Source organism: Oenanthe melanoleuca, chromosome 3 (genome assembly GCF_029582105.1).
Source record: "Oenanthe melanoleuca isolate GR-GAL-2019-014 chromosome 3, OMel1.0, whole genome shotgun sequence".
Taxonomy (NCBI): domain Eukaryota; kingdom Metazoa; phylum Chordata; class Aves; order Passeriformes; family Muscicapidae; genus Oenanthe; species Oenanthe melanoleuca.
In genome coordinates, this window is record NC_079336.1 from 75492115 (window position 1) to 75514427 (window position 22313).

The following is a 22313-nucleotide window of genomic DNA, read 5'->3' on the forward strand; positions in this document are numbered from 1 at the left end:
AAGACTGAAAGTAACAAAATAGGTAATTTCTTCCTTTGGAATCAAAACCAATTCAGAAATGGTATATACCATTGCTCAAATGTTAGAGCTAGATTGCTAATCTAGATTGCTACTTATCCTTAATGCCTTTAAAATTGCTAAATAACTGCACGCACGCATTAAAAATATTTTAGTACAGGACAGATAAAAAGAGCCTTCTCTTAAGAAGATCCTTAAAGTGAAGTATATTTTTGTAGATTTACCCTTCTTCCTACTATGCCATAAATTGAAAGATAGTTAAATATGATAGAAAATTCTAGTCTAGTTCTAGTCTAGTTCCAAGTTATATTCCATTTCTATCCAGATATAGCTTAAATTAAACCTTATCTAAAAAACTATTTCCTACCACATCAAGGTATTACTCATTTTCATGAGCTGTATAAAAATGATAGTATTTAAAAACTTCAGGTGGGGAAAAAAACTGGGCTGTTTTCTAAGTAAATCTTTAATGCACATATTAATTGCCCCTCTGACTCTCTGAGTAGATTATGAAAATGTAAAACAAGATTTTATCATCCAGAGACTTAATACCTGGATTTGCTGACCAAGCACATTTCACTTCTTTACCTCACTGCAGACCCAACAGTGGCATTGCAATTTACAGTAGCCCCAGACTGAGACATTTTAGCCATGTAAAAGGAAAAAAATGATAGGGCAAAGACTATTAAAGAAGGAAAAAGGAATTCTATGACAAATGAAATTATTTCAGAGGTTTCCTTCCAAACAAAACAGATATAATTCTACTCCTTCATGCTACTTGAGCCAACTGAGAGGTTTGCATTTGTAATGCCCTTCAGCTACCTGTAACTAAGTGATAGTGATAGTGAAATGGTCCAATTCAAAGTGTCTTCCTTCCATCAAGCCCAAGCTTTTTGGGCTCTAATCTTCCAAGGCTGTACCTGCAAAAAGCTTTTACTCACTTCTTTGGCATATGAAATTTATCTGCTCCTGTTATGCTCAACTTACAATTGGTTTTTTTTCTCATCCCAGCACATCATTCTTGAAACTGCTGTTTTTAAAGCTAGGACTCAGGCAGAAAATAAAGTACTGGAAATTTTGATAGATAAACATACATCAATTATTTCTGAACTTTTTCAAATCTAGAACATAGATCAGGATTATGGTGTGAGCTTTTTTAAGTATGTGAAGCAAATTTATTACTGGGATTTTGTGAACATAATCGTGGATGCTTCTCTCCCCTCAGAGGAATACTACTATATCCTATATTATCAGCAAGATATTCAAGCCAGCATACACATGCTGCAAGAGCTCCATTCAGGAGCTAAAGGATGCTGACTCATTGAAACTGAGTTACTCCCAAAATCTGAGGGAGGTGTGGGAAATGCCCTTCAATGTTAAGTAGTTTGGGGAAGGGGATACATTCACATTTTATAAAGTAAACCCTGTGAGAATATTAATTTAAAACTCCTAGTTGTTTTTCATTTGTTTGTTTGTTTTGTTTAAAGCTAGAATCCAATTAAAAAAAAAAAAGACTAGTGACAATGGAAGACAGAAATTGAAAAGGAAGGCGCTCTGATGGGCAAGTTATTAAGGCAAGCTTAGTATCTTCAGGAGACAAAATCAGATTCCAGAAACACTGGTTGCTTCTAGCTATAATTACATCCTTTAATCCTTAATTCAATCCTCAATCAGTTTTCCCACTATTTCTCTCAGAACTGATAACAAGACAACGAGATTTAATTGCTTAGGTTTTGTTCTTTTAAATATTGGCCCAATGCCAACATCTTGCTGCTCTCTATGGAGTTTTCTTGGTTATCTGGTTTTATTAAAAGACTGACCAAGAGTAGCTGGGGTGAGGGGAAGAATGTGGAGTGTATGTGTGAAATATCTCTGAAAACAGAGCACTGAATGAATCTTGAAATTACCAAATCTGTAACAGATGACAGCACAGAGGCAAGGGTATAAAACAGTAACAAGAGGCAGAGACCTGATAAAGACTAAACTTCCAATTTATTCTGACAACAATCAATAAGAAAAAATATAATCTAAAAATATTTGGTGCAAAGCTATCCAAACAGGCCATATACTATGTTGTAAAAATCTTATGAAAGGAATAAAAAAATTTGAAGAAACTTCATTTACAACAGGAAAAACTGGGAATATCCAAAGTGAACAGATTCTGTAAACTTGATATTGATTGCATTCAACTTTCTAAGAGAAGACCACAAACTTAGATTAAAAAAACTACAGTAATGTTTTCTGTAAGAGCTCTAATACATTTTTTTGTTCAACAACCTCCTTGGAGAAGCAAATATCTTTACCAAGACCAGAGACAGACTGTTCTAAACTTTCCTAACATAATAGCTGTTTTCCTGTTTTCCAAACATTCAGCTTTCCTAACATAATTGCTGGAAATTTAAGATAAGTGTCTCATAACAACCTGATGAAAGCTGAAGTAACTGGTATTTTGATGTCAATGCCAAATCAGTATGTTCTGTTCTGTCTGAACCACTGCATTAGAAATCAGTGTGACCTCTGAGTGCAAGAACAAGAATTTATGGTTTCAGATGTTTACTATTCTCACTTTCCCCCTGGCATTGCTCAAGGAGTTTTCATGGTTATGAATATGCATTCAAGAGCTTGCTCACAAAAGAAATGCCAATTTATAGTCAGATTCAAGGAGCTCCATTTTCCTACTGTATTACCTACAAGAAACAGGCCAAGAACAAGATGTGAGGCAGAATCTGCTCCTACATGAAATTATCAACAACTTGTTAACCAGCTCAGTGACATGTAATCTGTGGCATTCTCCTTTAATTGCTTTCTGGTTCTGCTTGTATTATGTTTTTATTTCAGTGGGAGTAAATGGAGCAGATGATCATAATTTCTTCAAACAGTTCATAGCCTTAAAAACACAATTTCATGGAGCCTAAATGACTGTCTAAAGCCCATGACCTGATAGAACAATGACTCTGCTTTTAATAAATCATTCTCAAATGCACACTAAAAAAATAGTGTGCCACTTCTTTTGAACTTAATTCTAACAATAAAAAAGTGATGTGATATGCAATTAGGTGACTCTAAATGGAATCTCAAAAAAGGCAATGCAGTTATTTCATAATTCCTAATGTTTTATTAAGAAACTTTGAAATTATGGAAAACCATCCTGTTTCCCTACCGCAGACTCATTCATTTATAGATCTGCACTTTTTTTCTATAATTTTGACATGCAAGTCTCACTCTCATGCAAGAGACCCTTCAACTATATAAAGGATGTCAAATAGCTCAATGTTCAAGTTCCAAGTAACTGCACTATGTTTCCATTTCTGTTTTCTATTTTCATACATGGTTTCCACTTGCCTGCAGATATACTCGGTTATGCTAATTGTGGAGATATTTTGCAGTTTTATGCATCAGAGAGGGCAGAGGAATTAACACAAAACCCCCTTAGCTCATAAGATCAGATCCTAAGACTCCAGGAGCTAAGTACTCATCTATCCTAGCTCTGATCTCCTGTTAAACTCTGATCTCAGGAATGCACAACATCTGATTTCAAAGAGGTTTCAGGAATTCACAATTATCTAGTAATTCTCACGCTGTAAGTCTGCTTCTACAATTGGGACCTTTGTGCAGAGCAGAAGAGAAGACTGGTTTCATCACTGACTTGCCACACATGTGGACAAGGACACCTCAGACATCAGTTAGTGCTCAGCAAATTGACTTTATTTTAAATATTCTCAACAAAATTGAAAGATTCTTTCAAGAACATGCTTGCTGTAGGTGTTTTATTTAAGGTCAGTACCCACATGTGTACTAGAAATAGAAGATATTTCAAAGTGGTAATTTTTCTGAAGTAAATGAAGATTTATTTTCTTGGTACTCCATATTTCCTGTTAGAAGGAAAATTGAAGTTATCACTGACAAAGAATAAAGTGAATATTTTTCATTCCCTTCACCCGAGCACTAGAAAAATCAAACCACGAGTTATATTAGACTGCATAAAAATAGAACATAATTTTACTTCTGTGAAACAAAAATAATTTGGTTTATGTATCATTTTTTAGTCCAACAAGTTGAAACAAATTTGGAAGTAAAAATGTACCATTAATCTTTCTAATGTATCCACATTACTAAGTGTTAATCTAAACTCTATAAGTATGAAATATTAATCTGTGACTGCTTCTTTGACTTTATAATCTATCTTTCTGAATACAGTCCTTAGCAGCATTTTCTTATAGTTGTCTTGAACATGCTGAGCTATATTTGTAATAATGGCAGTATGATGACTGTATAAAATCTGCAGACTCCTGCACAGTCCCAGCCAGGCAGATCAGCTCAGAACTAATACATCATTGCACTTAATAGGACGTTTACTGACAATATATCAAAGAATAAAGGGAAGGTACTGAGAATCCATACCATGTTCTGGTATACAAAATTCAGAAAATAAGAAAATAAAACAACTCTGAATTAATACAATTTGTTGCATTCACTGAGTAAGGGTAATAAGAACTAGATTACTATCAGTATTCTACAATTACAAATAAATCCTGTCAAATTTAGAAATATATTTTCAAATTTTAAGAGGCAAGATTAGGGCATTAAATTATATTTTCCATATCTCTTTTTCTACCCTAATTTTATTAAATATCTTTGATTCTCCATGCAATAATACATTCTCATATGTCAACAACATATGAAACAACAGTTTTAAAGAAGATGCCACAGTAAATGTGCACCCAAAGGGTATCCAAAAGAGAATAGCCTTGATTATCTTTGTCATCTACTTTCTGAATTATTGGCAAATTTTGTGCTACTTTACACAAGGGGCTGAGAACAGGATGATATTCTATGGCTGCAAAGACCTTTCACTAAGTAAGTCAACTAGCTACATCTACAAGAAAAATTTTCTTTTTGGGATAAAACCTTTCAATTTGTGTCAATTTTTGTTGAATGTGTACTATCAACTCTAAAAATATCTTACTGGTTTTAATCGCAGTAAGTTATACCTACTTGAACAACAACAGAAGTAAAATACAAACAAGTACTTAAAATTTCCATTCCCCTACAGTTCCAGAGTTCCATCTTTTACTTTTTAAAGTATCATACAAAAAATTATATTTGTTTCTCCTTTAACTAGACGAGATTTTTTCTAGCATGTCTTCTGTCATCTCCATCACTTAACTCCTTACCATCAAACACCTTTAAAAAGTTAACTTTTGCAAAATTAATTGAATTATCTGAAAGTCAATCTAGAGGCATGAACTCCTCAAATAAATTTAGCAGAAATCAACTTCATGCATCTGTACTGTGAAGACTTTTGTTTCTGCTTTCAAAATACAAGATTCTGTATTTCCATCAGACTGATATAACCTACTTCACGTAGCTTTTGTTCAGTATCAGCATTTATTGCAGAAGCATGCATTTATATCCTGTATTTACAGTACTTGAATTGCTGTTGCAGTTGAGATTTTAGAGGTTAAAGACACTGAGCCATCAACACCAACCTTGTGGGCAGGGTGCAGCAGCCGTCGGCCGTCAGCCTGACTTGGGTTTCGTAGCTATCCAGGGGACAAACCACCTGCTGGACAGGAGGACACTCCACCGTGCTGCAGTCCACACTGAACACTAGGAGGAAGGGAAGAAGAACATTTCTTTTACTCATGCTTTAGAAGCTGTCTGAAAATTACTTCCTCATAAGCAACCACTTATGCATCAGACTTTTCAGTCACAAGAATTATCCAATGAACGCGTGCTCGATAGGTAGCATTACAAAAAGCCTCCCTTTGTCTTTAAGATTCACTTTTCAAAATTATTAGGAAGCAACTGAATTAGTATTAGTCAATAAAAAAATTTACACAAGTTAGACAGGCAACCTTACACAATCATTGCAACTGTGAATCTTAGCAAATAGAAGCACCCTAGTTATGAAGAATATATATTCCCCACAGCTTTTAAAACAGTAAAAAATTGTTTAATTTTTAACTAATTAATATCTGTTTAAACAGCAAAACACTTGTGTTATATAAAAAAAAACCAAACAAAACACACTATAGATATATGTGTGCATGTGTAAAGTACATTTTTAAAGACTATTTTATTAGGTTGTCTTGTTTATATTCATATATATTCATATATTCATATATGGCAAAAATAAAATGCAAATTAACAAATCTTTCTGCATTAGTGAGATGAATTCTACTTAACAAGAAAGACTGACCAACAGCTTTTAGAAAGTAACAAATGTCTAGAAATGCAAAAGAAAAAAGAAACCCGAACCAGGCTAAATATATATTTAATGTTCTAAGTCATACTCAGGAAAGCTAAAACACATCTTTTTCTTATTTTCCAGGTAACACTACCAGCTTGGGTAGTATGTATCTGCCATTCCTTTTCGAAATTATACTAAGAAAATACAGTATAAAACACGGTTACCTCTTTAAGAAATGTGCTACTTTCTGACTGAGCAAGCAGGATGAACAGAATGTTATCAGACTGCAAATGATGCAGTCAGATATCCCTGATTATGACTAAACTGCTCTGCTGTATTGACACTATCACAGCAGCTGGCTGAACTACCAAAGCAGCTTGACAATGCTACCCACATTTCTTGCAAGAGCTCATAACCTTCAAAGGCCCATTTTTTCTCTTCTGGTCCTACATTTTCCAAGCTTCCTCAGTGGTACATAACAATAACTGACTCTGTCATCATGAGACATCAGTCTCAGAATTACATCTGCTCTGCTTATCTCCACTGCAGTGGTTTACAGAGTGATAGTACCTGGCTCACTAACACTGAAAAGTAGCCCAGTCTAACTTTTTAATCAAGTACAAATTTAAAAACCATTACAAACAAACCCTAAGTCAAGACTATGCAAATAGAATTTTTCTGTTTATTATTACATCATTAGATTAAAGATGAAACAGCTGAGTTAGGACAGAACCTCTTAGAGGTTCCCAAGCCAGGCCATATAGACCTGGCTGCCCAGGATTGTGCCCAGCTACCTTTTCAATATCTCCATGGATGGAAACCCTACTACCTCTCTGGGAAAACTGTCAGTGCCCAGGCACCCTCATAATGAAAAAGTGCTTCCTGATGTTCAGAGGGAACCTCCTTTGTTTCTATTTGTGCCTCTTGGCTCTCTGATCCTACGACTGAGCACCACTGAAAAGAAACTGGCTCTGCTTTTACACCCCTTTCAGGTATTCATTGTATTGACAAGATCTTCCTGAGCCTTCTCTCTTCTCCAGGTGGAATAATCCCATTTCTCTGTTTCCTCACAGAAGGGAGATGAAGACAGATAAGAAAGGAAAAATATTTGAAAAAGGAAAAAAAGTTCCTACTTTCTTTCAGATTTAAACAGGTTCCTCAAACTGGAAAAGTATTGACATAAACTTATAGATGAGCTGAAACTATTTTGAGGTTATAGAACAGCCTGTAATTGGATTCTTCACTTCTTTAAAAGGTATCTCCCAGATATCTCTGCCCTACTGTCCTGAGAAATAAGACTGCAAACATTTGTCACTGACCATTTACTTTTCTTTTCATATCCTACTGTGACTCCAATAATTAACACATGTACATTTCATGAACAGTTTAATATAAGCTGATATTATATATTTTATTTATTATAATTTTTATTTATTAGAATTATTATTTATTAGAAACGTATCTGTAATTCTTCCTCCCTCTTTTTGTCCAATCCTTTCCCACACCCATCTCAAGTTCTGTCAACATAAGCTTTAAACAAACCCAATAAAACAATGTAAATACTATTCTGTAAGTAACACAGGATAAAAGAAAAACATTATAGAATTCTATTTCCCTGAGCTGTGTATAAAAACTTTATTTTGCTGACCCATGTCCTTAGTGCAAGACTGTATAAGCTCCAGACCTGATTTTCAATGCTGAAGCTGTACCAGGGTGGAGCACAAGCTATTTCCCTGTGTGTCATTACACACTGCCTACTAAATTATGCTGCTGATCTCTGACTTTCCATCAAGCCCTGACTGCACAGAATTCCCCAAAGAAGTAAGGCAAACAATAACACTTTCTTTACAATTGTGTTTAAACCAATATTTGGTACAGGGAAAAAAAGAGTAATTTTCAGGCCATGCTGGAGATGAGTGAATGAAAGCACTGCCAAAAAGACTTCTGAAAAAATGACAGATGAGTGGTATTTTCAACAGAGTTATGTCTATCATGACAGGCATTTTCCAATGCTTTCCCAAAGATGTCAGAAACTAAAAGATGACACTCTCCATTGCACCATATACAACAAGAGAAGTTATCAAAGGAGGTACAACAAACATCTGTTGGACAACTGCCAAAGTATATAGTTCAGCTTATTTTATTCAGAAGTGACAGCTAGAGTTCCTATCAACACTTCAGCAAAATACATTTTAATCCAGATTTTAACTCAATCTTTAAATAAACATACATGATTTTAAAAATGCCCTTGTTCATAGTGGTTCAGCACTTACTCTCCCACAAATCTTGTTTTGGTTTATATTTATTTTTGCTGTTAACACATTATGCAGTTTCATTTGAGATTGCTCATTCAAACTATCATTAAGAAAATTTTTTTTGAAAATACATTTTGAGAAATGTAATCCCCATCTTAAAAGTAAATTCAATGCACAAACACTAAATTCGCTACTCGTGAATGGACAGTTACACACATCTAGGAATAAAAGAGGTTGTTTATGGAACCAAACCAGGGTTATCTCATCTCAGGGCTTTGCAACCACAGTAAAACAATGAGCATGACACACTTGTGCTCAGTAGGTGCCACAACTGTGATGAGATGCTTTGTGGAGCAAAAGGTAAGAACATTTAAAGCAAATTAATCTGGAGGTTAGTGGACATGTATGACTAAGCTACTCCTTCATTTTTCATTTTAACTGAAACCAATGCCTTCAATTGTATTCCTAAAGTAAAAGGGGCAGAAGAGAAAGTGGATCTCAAAATGAAACATTTTATTTTTATTCTAGTATTTAGTGTTGAGGAAACACTTTCTATTTTCCTTTCACTAGCTCTGTTGACAATCACAGCACTTGAACATATGCAGCTCTCAGCAGAAGGCTTCCAACTCAAATGCCAGAGTAAACTAGAGAGCAGGGGTATCTTTTCTAAGGAACAGAAATAAATACAATTTATACTTTAATTGCACAAGCACTTTATCTTGGCATAAAGCAGCACTGCTGCCATAGGAAGGAGTCCTCCCAGCTTTATTTCCACCAGAAAGCCCTTGCTGGTGCAAAATCCCTATTGAGGCTGGTTAAGTAGATGTGAAGGTGCAGGAAGAGTGTTCTGGAAGCATTACTCAGAGAACTAAAATTTTTTAGTTCTCTGGCAAATAATGGAAACATATTTTTCTCTGTTCAACATGTTAACTCCATGGACCTGCTGACACATTCAGTAAAACTGATGACATCAGCCCCACCAGAGTCTCTGCATGAACACCAACCTCCCACGCCTTACTCTGTCCATTGCCCACATTTTTCTAGCAACACGACATTTCAGTAATAATTCATATAGTTCAGTTCCTCTCTAACTCCTCTTGCCTACGATTCTTCAGGATACCAAGTCAGATTCTGAAGATGCAGGGTTTATTACCAGGTCTCTCAATTTCTAACCCCCATTTGCAAAGCTTCCATTAAATCCCATCAGTTTCCTTCCTTCCCCAATCTCTTCAAAGCTCCTGCTCTTCTACCCTCCAACACACACCTTCATTTTTCCACTCCCATGTACCTTCGCCTCTTAAAACTCCCAACAGCAAAAAATACAAATTGCTTCAGAAAACAATACAGAGTTATATAAATTCATTATGTGATAGAGAATCATATTCAGTTTGAAGATTCTGTAAATCTAGCAAGTTGAAAACAGCTTTCAAGAAGGAATTTCCATGGGGAAGTCTGGATGGACTTACTTGCCAATTACAAGATTGGAATTCAAATAATATTCGGGAGGACATGATCAGATAAATAATCCAAAGTCAGCAAGACAAAATTCAGTAAAGGCACAATTGAAGTATACAGGAGGAATTAAAATGTACAAATATAACAGTTCAGTAGCAATCATACTACAGAAAGATCCTGGCATCACAGCAGTTCACCAACTAGAAATACCTCTTGCAAAACAGTTAAAATCTTATTTAAAGTTTTGCATGAGAAACAGAAGGCAATTATTCTAAAGTATTTAGTGCTGATGAAGACTCTCTCAAAATATTAGTCCGCTTTTGGATGCCACATGTTAAAGGGTGGATTAACTGAAAAAAACTTACAGAAGGGAAGCATAACCAGGGAGGAGTCCAAAAAGATCATGTCACAAGAAATAACAGCTAATTCTAGATGAAAGAAGCCCACGGTTGACAAAATGTTTCAGAGCAAAAAGTTATAGTAAGGCTTTTTCACCAACTACTCAGGACAGGGTACAAAAAAGTTTGCACTGAATATTAGGAAAAAAAACACAAAGAGAAGCACTAGAAGATACAAAGACTGCACAATCTTCTTCTGTGGAAGATTTAAGAAAATGCTAAACAAGCACAGGAAAGGCACAGTTTAAGCACACTTGAACTGTTTGCATATAATGTTTTGGATTATACCATTTCATACATTTGCTTTCAGTCCTCTGTTTTGACTATTTATCTTACCAAGCCCAGATCAAAGAGTGAATTACATCTTCCACTTCACTTGGAATAATAAATCACAAGAAAGGGTGATTTGTATTCTCATGAAATGGAAGACAAGCAAATACTGAAAAAGTTGTACAGTTTTTTAGTATGTCCCTCCATGACCCTTTTGCTCTGCAGGTTTTAAGGGTCAACACTTGATAATCTAGAGAGATCTTAAAACAGAAACCATAATTCCCTGTCCATGCACAATGTATTCCTACAATGAAAAACTTCTGTATAATCTAATCAATATATAAAATATGTCACTTGCACTAGCAGCATTCACAAAAATGCAATATCCTCACTAGGTTACTTTTCCCTTGCTACTCTGTTTAAATTAAAGTCTAAAGAAAAAAGAAAGTAAAATTTACTGTATATTTTATCCTTATTTTTAGTGAGTATTGCACACATATAATAATTAACTTTCAAGAATAATCAGAAGAATTTAGAAGTTCTATAGACTTTATTGGATGCAATTATATAGATTAGTTTGCTTGTCAGACAGAAAAAATTGAAAAATGGGAAAAGAAATTGTATCTACTTTTACCTGGCTTGCATTCATAGAGATCACAGCATTCCCCTGGCTTTCCTGATGCCTTAGAAACCAATATATTCAAGTAGCCAGGCTGGCAAACCTTCCTCAAGCAGCCTGCAGGGTTACACACACAACGGCTTGGGAGGGGACAGCACTCCCCAGGAGGTGCATAGCCTTCAATCAAGATGGAATCTTCTGGACATCGAGGAGAAAACTGGACCTCACAGCGAGCCTTGGAGCAGTCAGGTTTCTCTTCTGAAAGGGAGAGAAAAATCATCATGCCATGTGTGTCAGTAAATCACTGAAGTTGTAAAGATAAGCTCAGATAAAGCTCCTTCTCTTCTCCCTCCTGACAAAACAACAAAAAAGGAAAGGAAACAGTTCAGCTGATTCACAAAAATTACCAAATATCCTTTAAAAACTGCAGTTATTTGCAAGATGCTAGGCGTCTCATGAAATATTTTACAAAATTTCTAATTCATACAATGTGCATGACAGCTGAACCCACACAGCCTCAAGCAGACCTGTGGACTTACATTTGGCCAGGATGTTAAACAGCTTGCCATATCATGTCAGCCCTGATGTTCACACCTATTCCTTCACTTTCCTAAGACCTTCCATTATGGACTAATTTAAATTGATCGATTTATTAACCTGAATTGAGCTCTCACACATTCAAAAAGCAAGTTAAAAGTTCAACAGCTAGCATATTTGAATACATCAGCAGAAGAGGATTTTTTTCTGTACACACTCCCAATGTTCACATTAGAAGTGTTGTCTCTACGTACTTCAGCAGCTTGAACACTAAAACATAAGAAGTTTGACTATGGTGATGATGAGGTTTGCTGATGACCCTTATGCACTCCTTCTAGCTAAGGATACTCTATGATTCCTTCATGTACAACTACTTTATGTTTTTTCTTACAACCATCAAAGCTTACTAACCTAAATGTGCTACTAGATAGCATTATAGCTCTTTTCTCAGTTAAAAATCCTACTATTTCCATCCATCTTTAGAACAGCCTTGACTAGATATGTATTTTGCCTAGAACTCAAATAACATTTTAAAGACCAATGGTTTTTTTCAAACCTACCCTTATGTTTAGGTTCTTATCTGTTTTATTAAACACATGGTTCAGACAGAGCATTACTGGTTACAGAGGTTCACTGCAGAGAGCTGTATAAATAATAGATAACGTACTAGTTTCAGTATTTTATTGATAGCCTTTAGTTTATGGATATAATAAAAGGCTTGACATTCTAGCTTTTAAAATTATTTTCATTTTCCACTGCATGTCTGCTCAACATGCACAGAGAAGCAGTAGAATGTTGCAGTAGCAGCCCTTAAGCCCTTAAGAGGCTCTTGATAGACCACTTGTACTCATGGTGACCCTTAAATTCCCACTGTTCATTACTTTATGTGCCCTAGCATTATGCAGTGATCTTCCAATTTCCATGACTAACAGTCAATCTCTCTCTTGAAAATGCTTTGGATTATAAGTATTTTAAAAAGTGGACCTGCTTTTTTTTACTTGGCTGCATTTACACACATACATGTATTTATATGAAGATAAGCATTTCCTTAAGGACTGGTTAGATAATTCAATACAAATAAAATTTGAGCAATGCAATTGGTCAAATACAATAAAAACTATTTTTGACCAATTTGACTAACTTTCCAAAAGGCAAGGTTTGTCAGAAATGAACATCAAACTGTTTGAATGCAGACTATTCAGGACTCTAGGTGTATCATTTTTGAAGACCAATGCAAAGTCTACTGATGGAGTTGGTAAGATCACCTAGCAATGATATGAAAACAAGGATACATCACTACCAACACACAAGAAGCATCACAAGCAATAGAAGAAAGAAATTTAAAATAGAGAACCATGACAAGTATTTTTGTATGAAATATTCATTCAGTGTTTTGCAGTTATTTTTGATAGTTTTTCCATGTTAGAGTATTGTGCTCACTATAGTTAAAGGTTACAGACTGTGACAGGACTCTTGCACAAAGCCAGCACTATTTTCAGAAGAAATTACTTAAACATCACCACCACCTTGTGCTTATATTTTAATCCCAGGTAAAAGAACACCAGCAGGTATTTATAAATCAAAGGTTTTCTTCTTAATCCAGCATCACTGTTACTTTTATACTCCATAGTCCCAAAAATATACAAACAAAACCCTACTAATAACTTCCTATTAATACTAATGTAAATATTGTTCTTCCAAATTACATCTCAAACTATGTACATATTGAAACATTCCCTTCCCAATACACAAATGCAACTGAGCAACAGGAAAGTCAAATATATTCACCCAAGCTGGATCAACCAACAGACAATTATCTTTCAGTTTCCCAAACTCTAGCCCACAGCAGGGTCAAAAGCAGGTTAAGAAACTTTTTGAAGACTATGTCACAATTTGTTTCTTGATGTAGATGTTGTTTTCCTTTATGGAAAGCAGCTACTGACTAAAACAATCTGTGCTCAGCAGTATATAAAGTGGTCCCTTGAATCTTTATCTAAAACATGAAAATCCAGCAGCCCCAGGTGTAGCATTACTAGGTGTTAGTTAAAGCTTTAATCAGCATCACACTACTGTTCTGCTTTCCAAGTCCAGAATTCACTGCACTGTAAGAAGATGGGAGTTTAGTTTTGCTGCATTTCAGTAAAAGCTGATGTGGACTCCTCATTCTGACACCAAGTTTGGATAAAAAACAACATTACTCCTAAGCAACCATTCAGAAAAGTTTCAAGGTTTTTCTTCTGGTTGGCTCAGCAAATGACAAAATCTTCTCTATCCACAGGGATTCATTACACTAAACTAGTTCTACCTTTTCATTACTTCTTCTTCGAAGGCATCAAAATTTAATCTGTTCTCAAAATAAACTACAAACATAAATGTCACTGCTTTAGCAGAATTCCTGATTTAATTCCAATACAGACAGCTATTAAAGATTTCATCTAATAAGAACTGTTTAATAGCTTTTTTTTCCTTTATTAAACAACACTTCTACCCCTTAAAAAGAAACATTGAAAAAAACAAACACGTAAGAACAAAATAATTAAAAATACACCAACAGCCTCAAAAGACAGAAAGCAGGGTAATGCCAAGCTTTATCCCACAAAAAAAACCCCGTGAAATCACTCACTAGTGACATTTCTGCTACTTTGCCATTTTTACACACCAGACACTGTTTCAAAGCAGCTTCTCCACAGATCAAAGTAGATTCACAAGAGCCTACTGCCCCCCTGTCACACAGACACTAAAGCACCAACCTGTCCCCTGGATGTTTTAAGCTACTGCCTATTACACAAATCAGGTTCTTCCTGACCAGTGTCTTCACAGTCAAACAGTGCATTGGGTCTTAAACTCCATTTTGATAATAAGTACAATAGAAACAAATATTATGTATGCCCAGAAACAGAAGAACTTCATTTTCCAAATCACTGTGGTGAACCTAAAGAACTGGGCTTCTGAGGAAAGGGAGAACTAGACATGGGGGGCAGGGGGAGGGGGGAAATATATATATATGTGTATATATATATTCCTGAATAATAGGGCATCAAACAAACAGATAACACATCAAGATGTGTCACATTGTTCTCACTCATAGTGCAAATTCCTTGACAAGAAGAATTTCATACAACTCTAACTGCTTGTAGAGACAGTAAAATTGCTACAGCGTAAAACTCAATCACATTTCAATATCTCCTTTAAAAAAATACCCCAACCATTAATAAGGAGAAAATTACTTTTCAGTGATTCATTTATCAAGCTTCTCATAAAAGTTTGAACTGATAACTCACGAAGAAAAACACAGTTGGCTTCAAGAGCTGCCTTACATTTGAAAAAAGCAGCATTTCAAATAGCTACACGAAGAACAGAAAGTACTGGTTGGTTTTCTGATGAGGTTTCTCTGTTGGACACATTCTCTTTACATCCTTTCATCAAACACCACAAAAGCTGGAAGTGTTCTGGTATCCCTGACATCTCAGCAGCCTGAGCCAACAAAGCATCTCTACAGAGATAAAGAAGAGTCTGGATCAATCAAGCTTTCGCCAACTATCTATTCTGAGGCAGACAATTTTCTGAAGAAATTCAGAAATGTAGCTACAAATATAACAGTCTTAATAAACTGAACACAACCCAGACAGGAAAACTAACATTTTGATAATTCCAAATAAGACTTCTATCCTTGGAAACAACTTAATCCCTACTCTAAAAGGTAGCTCTAGAGATTATTTCAAGTAAGGTTTCTCATTTTATCAGTGACAGTGTTATTTTTAGATATAAATTACTACTGGCAGAAGTTTTTCGTTTCAAGACAAACTTCACTTTCTGTAGGTCTGAAGGTTCAGGCTTACTTATACTTTGCTAAGAGCCTGTAAGAAGAACTTGCTGTCATTGAGCACATGAGAGAGTACACCCTGCAATTATTAAGAATAACCTAAGTTACAATGTATAATTGAAATGGCTGAATAAGATACAATGCACTGCGTGCTTTATTATTAAAACAGGGATCATTCACTTCAAAAGTTAAAATGTCTCAAAAAAATTTCCCACTTTCATCTCAGAAGTGAGAAGGGAAGTAGAGGCGTAACAACATTTAAGCTGACCTTTCTCTGCAACCACAGCATACTTGTTATAAAGTGCATGAAGGGAGGAGAACAACCTTCAAAGGATATAGTAATAAGAAGAAATCAAGATAAGGATTTGGGTTTTTTTCTTTCCATTAACTTTAGAAAGTATCTATCATAAAGCAACAGCCAAAAACCCAGAACTTTGTCACAAAGTTTCTCCACATCAAAAACTACAACGTATTTTTAAAATTACACTTTCCATGACTACAAAGTTTTTACGGGGAAGTGGAGGTATAATAGCAACCAATGCTTTCTCAGAGAAGGCAACTTCTTTACCTTCCTGAAAGGTTTCTGCAATACTCAAACTGGGTACTAGTTAGCTATGTTTTTATTAAGACATCCACTGAGTATAGGAAGCCTAGATCTCAGGCATTTTCCATTTCTTTTGTTAAAGTAGAGCACTTGTAACAAAAACCAGCCAAGCCAAACCACCCCCTCAGCCCTCTTCTCTCTTTGGTTAATACCAAAGCAGCATGGAAGTAAAAATAGCTCCTTAAGAAAAATTAAACACTTTGCTTTCACCTCTGTATCAAATTCTTTTCCCTTATTATGTTTGCATGCTCTGCTTTGACACGCAGAGAAAGTACATGCCAAGTTTATTTAATGACAAAAGCAGAACAGTTAAAACATTGGTTAGTACAGTGAAAGGACCTGGTGTGGGAGAACCAGAGAAAAAAGCCCTGACAGGGAATGGGAGGGTCTTCTCTTTTCAGGTGAAACAGAACAGATCCATGCTTCTCAGGAAACCATTTCAGGGAGGAATTTTTATCATTTTGTCAAAACTTCATGTGATACTGTTATTCAAGTCACCATAGAAACAAGGGTAGAATATTTTATTGGAGGAGATGGCTGAAGAGAAATTGGTATTTCTCAGGTTCAAATGTTTCCATTGAGATATTTAAATGGTTCTACTGTTGATTCTTTAAATCAAATTTTTAATACATATGCATATACACGGATGTTTATAGAGGAAATACCTTTTTTTTCTGTTAGGTCCATACAATGAACACAGAATAAGAAGTACTTTGAAATAGCAAGCTTCATATTTGATTTTCTGAGCAGTTCAGAAAAGGATATGGTTTATAAAGACAAACATTTTGCATGACTGAACTAAGCAATGCACTACAGTAGGCATACATACTTTGAAGGCATGTGTTCAGCTTTGCATTTTTGTTTCACTGTAAACCATTTTTGTGAAATCTAGGCTAAAACACAGTCACTTTTATTGTACAGTCTTACAGTCATCATTGAGATACATTCCAAACAATAGGCATACTGTACTGCTATACAGTGGCAGGAAGGAAATATTAAAAGGATTAGGGATAAACAAGAAAAATGATTACCCAGCTGAAGCAGTCAGACAGACAGGGATCGATATTGGAATGCAAAATACCCAAAAGGATTTTCAAGAATCAAAAGAGCAGTTATAGTAGATTAAAAAATGAGATTAACTTACACATACAATATGCACAGTACTGTATACGGATGAACTGCTACAAATAAAAAAGGGAACTAGAACCTGACCTTTTACCTAAAACTGAACTTAATTTAAAATCCATTCTATTTTCTAAAAGAGTCCTGCTATGCCTCCCAGCTCTCTGGTGCTCCACATTTTATGTACAACACAGTGGGGCAACCTGTCACCCACATCATAGCCTAATCTTCTTGTAATATAACAGCCAGGAGTTAACCTGAGTTAAAAAAAGTCACACACAAAAACATAAGCACAGATACCAGTTTTAAGAAACATGCATTCATTGATATACATCCTTGCAACGTACTCACTACAGATTTGGCAAAGATTTTCCATTTTGAGGACCAAATAACCAGAAAAAGGGTTCTATCACTCAGGACAGCTACTGTGAAGGAAGACAATCCCCTTTGGGTAGATGGCAAAGCTATTATAATTTTGTAATTCCATTTCCTGAACTAGTTTCTTTTCCTGTACTGGAAATATTAAAAAGGTGGTAATTCAAAACAAACAGACCCCAAAAAACTCCACATCAGAATCACAAACAATCCTGCCTCCAAACTGATGTCTTCCAGAGAAAGAGTTAACAGACTCAATGAGGATCTGTCAAGCACCTGCACCTAAATGGAAATGCAAGTTCTATAAAACCAATAGTGTTTGTGGCAGTAGTTGCATTTGGGTTCAGACCTCCCAGCTCACAGCATTCATCTATTATGTTTAGAAAAAATCAGGTCATGAAAACTCAAAAGCAATTTTACTTTTCCTCCATTTCATTTAAGACCTGCTTTCAACAAATATATATTAGCTAGACACCAACAAGTTAATCCAAATCAATAATGGATAACATTAGCTGACAGAACTGCACATGAAGGACAGAGCCTAACCCACAGCACAGAGCATGGGAAGCCGTGCCATCCCTGGGACAGGATCCATTTCAACTGCTCACTGCACTGCTTTCAATAGAAATAAAGCACCTTTCAACTTCAGTAGTGAAAATCCTTCAGAACTTAGTTGGAGAAATGAGCTAGCTGTAGTCAGATTTACAGCTGTGTTGCTTCTATTGTAAAATAACATTTAAAAATTCTTTCAGTATTGTCATGGCTGGAATAACATTGTGCATTGTAATTTCTTTATATAAGAGAGCCTATTATGCTGGATGAATGGTACTACTCCTACTATTGCTCAATCTTTAGAGTAGCAAACCCACTGAAATTTTCAAAGAAAGAATATGTAAACAGTAATGAGACAGTCTCACCTACGGAGTTAGGACTTTGAAGAATGCCATATCATTCTGAGAATAAAGCAAAAATGGAAACACTAGACTTATAATCAGTATAAACTGCATATGTTTTGGTGACTTACAAAATGTACACTACTGGTAGATTTACTTAAAGCAGAAAGTATTATTTATTGCAATAGTATAGTCAGCTGCAAAACCAAAGGTAATGTTGAATGAGTACCAAAATAATGATAAAACACATCAATTTGGAACAATTCTGCTCAACACAGCTTAAAAAAAAAAAAAAAAAAAAAGAGCCTAGCTGATATCTGGAGAAATAATCACAAATATTCCCTGAAGAGAAGCACTGTAAGGCACAGTTTGATGTGATGAGGAGAAAGAAATTTGAATTTGGGGACACACTGTACACCTCCCAATGGACAAACCTCTGGAGGCAACTCAGGATGTAAGCAGCACCAAACAATACCACATAATCACACCCAGACTAATGTCTCAAATTACTCTTAGCTTCCTACTCAAAGTTTAAAAACATAAGCAGAACAAGGACTTAGAAAACACTTTCATTTGCAATAAATGCAAATTATAATGAAAATACATATATGAGTTTACAAAGAATAAGAATTCACATATGTATGAAGCTAGCAACTGAGATTGAACAGCAGGAAGGGCAATCAGTTTCCTAGAGCTGATTAACAAAAGCAACAGAGCTGTAAACATTAACTTAGAAATGAGCAGTTTGATATTCAAACACATGTTATTTTTGTTGTTAGCGAAATTGAATCAACTCCTGTCTGCCCTTCAGAGCTTTGCTTTGTTAACACAAATAAATTTAAGGTATGTGATTTCTTTCAGTTCTCTCTGATAATTGCTAATGTTAAAAAGCCCCACCAAAACCCACAACCCCAACCCCAACCCCAGTAAAAGAAGGACCTAAATGCTTTAGGACACTTCTGGCAAGTAAACTCCAGTATGCAAACAAGTTTTCCCAGGTATTATGTTCAAAGAACCTCTGTCTCTTACCAGCTTAACCTCTGTGTATTTATCAGATGCTTAATCACATGTTTCTAAAATTGTTCAGAAAAATACTCAAGATATAATGTTGAGAAAATAATATTAGGAAAATCATAATATTGAGAAAATAATATTATTAAATCATAACATCAAGAAAATAAACCCTTTTCAATATTTCTCTGGGTTAGCTTCTTCATAAGCCCTTTGAAATAACCTCTCTAACTTAGAATTCAAACACATTTTTATTGCACAAGATTTTCCATAAACCAGAGATCTTCCCAAAATCTTTCTTTTCTCCTTTATTCCTTTTTTATCATTAACATTTCTGTTAAGCTTATCTCCCCAGAATAAGTTCTAATGCCAACTAACTGATCCTTTGTGACTCATTGATTACCAAACCTGCATCATTATTGAACAATGTTTCCATGCATTACTTAGGACAACAGAAAACAATTCTACCTATAATAAGAAACATGACAGCAAAGAAAAAAAGGGCTATTATAATTATAGGGGAAATCTGTACTGACAGAGAGAATTCTGATGTAGATATTCTTGGTGTCTTGCAGTGAAGCGATGCTACAAACTTTTTACAACATTTCCAAATAGAAGAGAAATTGTCAACCTTAAGGAATTTAAACAGCTCAGTTGTCCAGAAAAAGTAGGTATTATTTCTTTTACCAGATTTATTTTTGCTGAGAAATGACACTTAAAACTCTACTTAAGAGCATTTCACTGAACACAGAAATGGTGCATATTCTGCACATCATCTTTTCTCTAAAGGCAAAGTCTTCTAATAAACTGCCATATTTGACACTTAAAATGCAGAATGCAGAAATAAGCAGCTTATCAGAAGAGTCCAACATAAAAGAAGCTAAAGCACTCTTTACTCGGGTTCTTACACTGAAGGCAACCTCTCATATTTCATGTAAAAACATGGAATAAATAAATGTAATAGAAACTGTGCTTTCTTGACTCCAGAGAAGGTTTGCACCAGGCAAAATAAAATCAAATAAAGCATCTAAAAAACACGCAAGGAATTCTGTCTTTGCTCCTCAGATCATCACTAAACAGGTACCTGCACAGGACTGTGCAGGTACATAAATAAAATATTGGACAATACCAATAGAACACAGCTTCAAGTCCACCATTAAATGCTACTAGATATCACCACCCTCTTGCAGAATCCCTTATTCTACCTTAGTGCAGCAACACTCCACAGAGGGAATTAAAAGTCAAAACTAAGAAAAAGCAGAAAGTCAGAGTTTACAAAGTACTGAGCTTCTGTTAACACTAGTACAAGTATTTTGCTGACTTCAGTAGCCATTAAACTTGGACCCCTCTGTTTCAAACTGGATGGAAGCCAACACCTTGTATTACAAACAACAGACAGCAAGTCTGGAAGAAGACCAACAATCCTATGCCAAATATATAAAAATAATCTCTCAATTTCAGAATGCTGTTGGCTGCAATGTTCTTTAATTAGATTCAGTTTCTGATCTCATTTGAAGCACACAGTTGTGTATTAACTACCTGGAAAGTTTGTTTCAAAGAGCAGCTTAAAGGGGAATGATCCAAAGGATTGTAAATGCGGTAATCTGTTTTTATCCAAGTGTATTGTTTAATTTTTTTAAAAATCAAACTACCTTATCATCCTGGCTCAGATTTTTTTTCTGATTCTTCACCCTCTGCCTTTCTTACTCTTTCTTCTTCATTGACCTTTCTGTTTAAATTATCCATGTATTGTTTATGTCCTCTTTAAAGCAAGCCTCAAATGCTATTTACTTCACATCTTTTCTAACCTGTCTTTCCTAATATACATCTCCATCAGTACAATACACAGCAATGTATTTGTTTTGTGTAAAAATCTGCCTTAATACAAAATATTACTTTCTCTTAAACACTAAGAAAAAGCATGTTTGTGGCATTTTGCACAGCAACTTCCATGACACAACTGAAAAAAGAATAAACTAGGAAATTCGGATGTAGAAGCTTTAGATTAGCATAATCTCTTAGGGCAGTTAGGCTAAACCTTGATTACAGATTAAATTTACAAGCACTAAAATGCAAGCTACATACCATTGTGGAACATTATGCATCATGGAAGAAGCTACTGCCAGGAAACTGCAGAAACAGTTGCACTTCCCAAGTGAAGCAAACTAGTATTATTTCCAGCAAGATTCCCTGGATAGTACCCCATGCACAAGATTGGGATTCAGTCAACTCCAAAGCCATTCCATTTTTAGATCAAACTCAGCACAGTGCACAGCACAGGAGACAATCAGTGCACATTAATCCCATATAAAAATGTTTGCAGCACACATTACAGAGAATGTCTCTGTGACCAGAGACAAGGCATACAGGCTTATTAATAAATTGGTCAAGTATGAAGATGGCACATTATCCACAAAAGTTATTAGCAACTTTAAAGCAGCTGAGAGACACCAGTGTTGTATTTGGTGAGGACAGACTCCTTGTCAAACCTGGAAAAATTCTAGGTGTGGGAAGATGGCAAATGGAATTTTGAACAATATCTACAGAGTACCCCAAGGAAGGAACTGGCTCTGTACACTCTCATGCTACAATGACAGTGGATTCTACCTCACAAACACACCCTGGGAGGCAATGTGAGCAGCCAGACCAGAATTTTAATTGAGAGCTATTGTGAACAAAATGAAAGTTCTGTGTGCTTGAAACAGACTAATGAAAATTGAAGAAAGAAGTTGAGGTTACC

General features: G+C 35.4%; 1 protein-coding gene across 1 annotated transcript in view; it reads right to left on the reverse strand.

The window, feature by feature from the left end:
* Positions 1–22313, reverse strand: part of CRIM1 (cysteine rich transmembrane BMP regulator 1) — a 172087-nt gene that overhangs the window by 74183 nt on the left and 75591 nt on the right. Inside the window, exons 3-4 of the mRNA XM_056487607.1 lie at positions 11224–11466; positions 5508–5628 (exon numbers count right to left, since the gene is read on the reverse strand). Coding sequence (XP_056343582.1) covers positions 5508–5628; positions 11224–11466 — 364 coding nt within the window. The remainder of the gene's footprint in view (positions 1–5507; positions 5629–11223; positions 11467–22313) is intronic.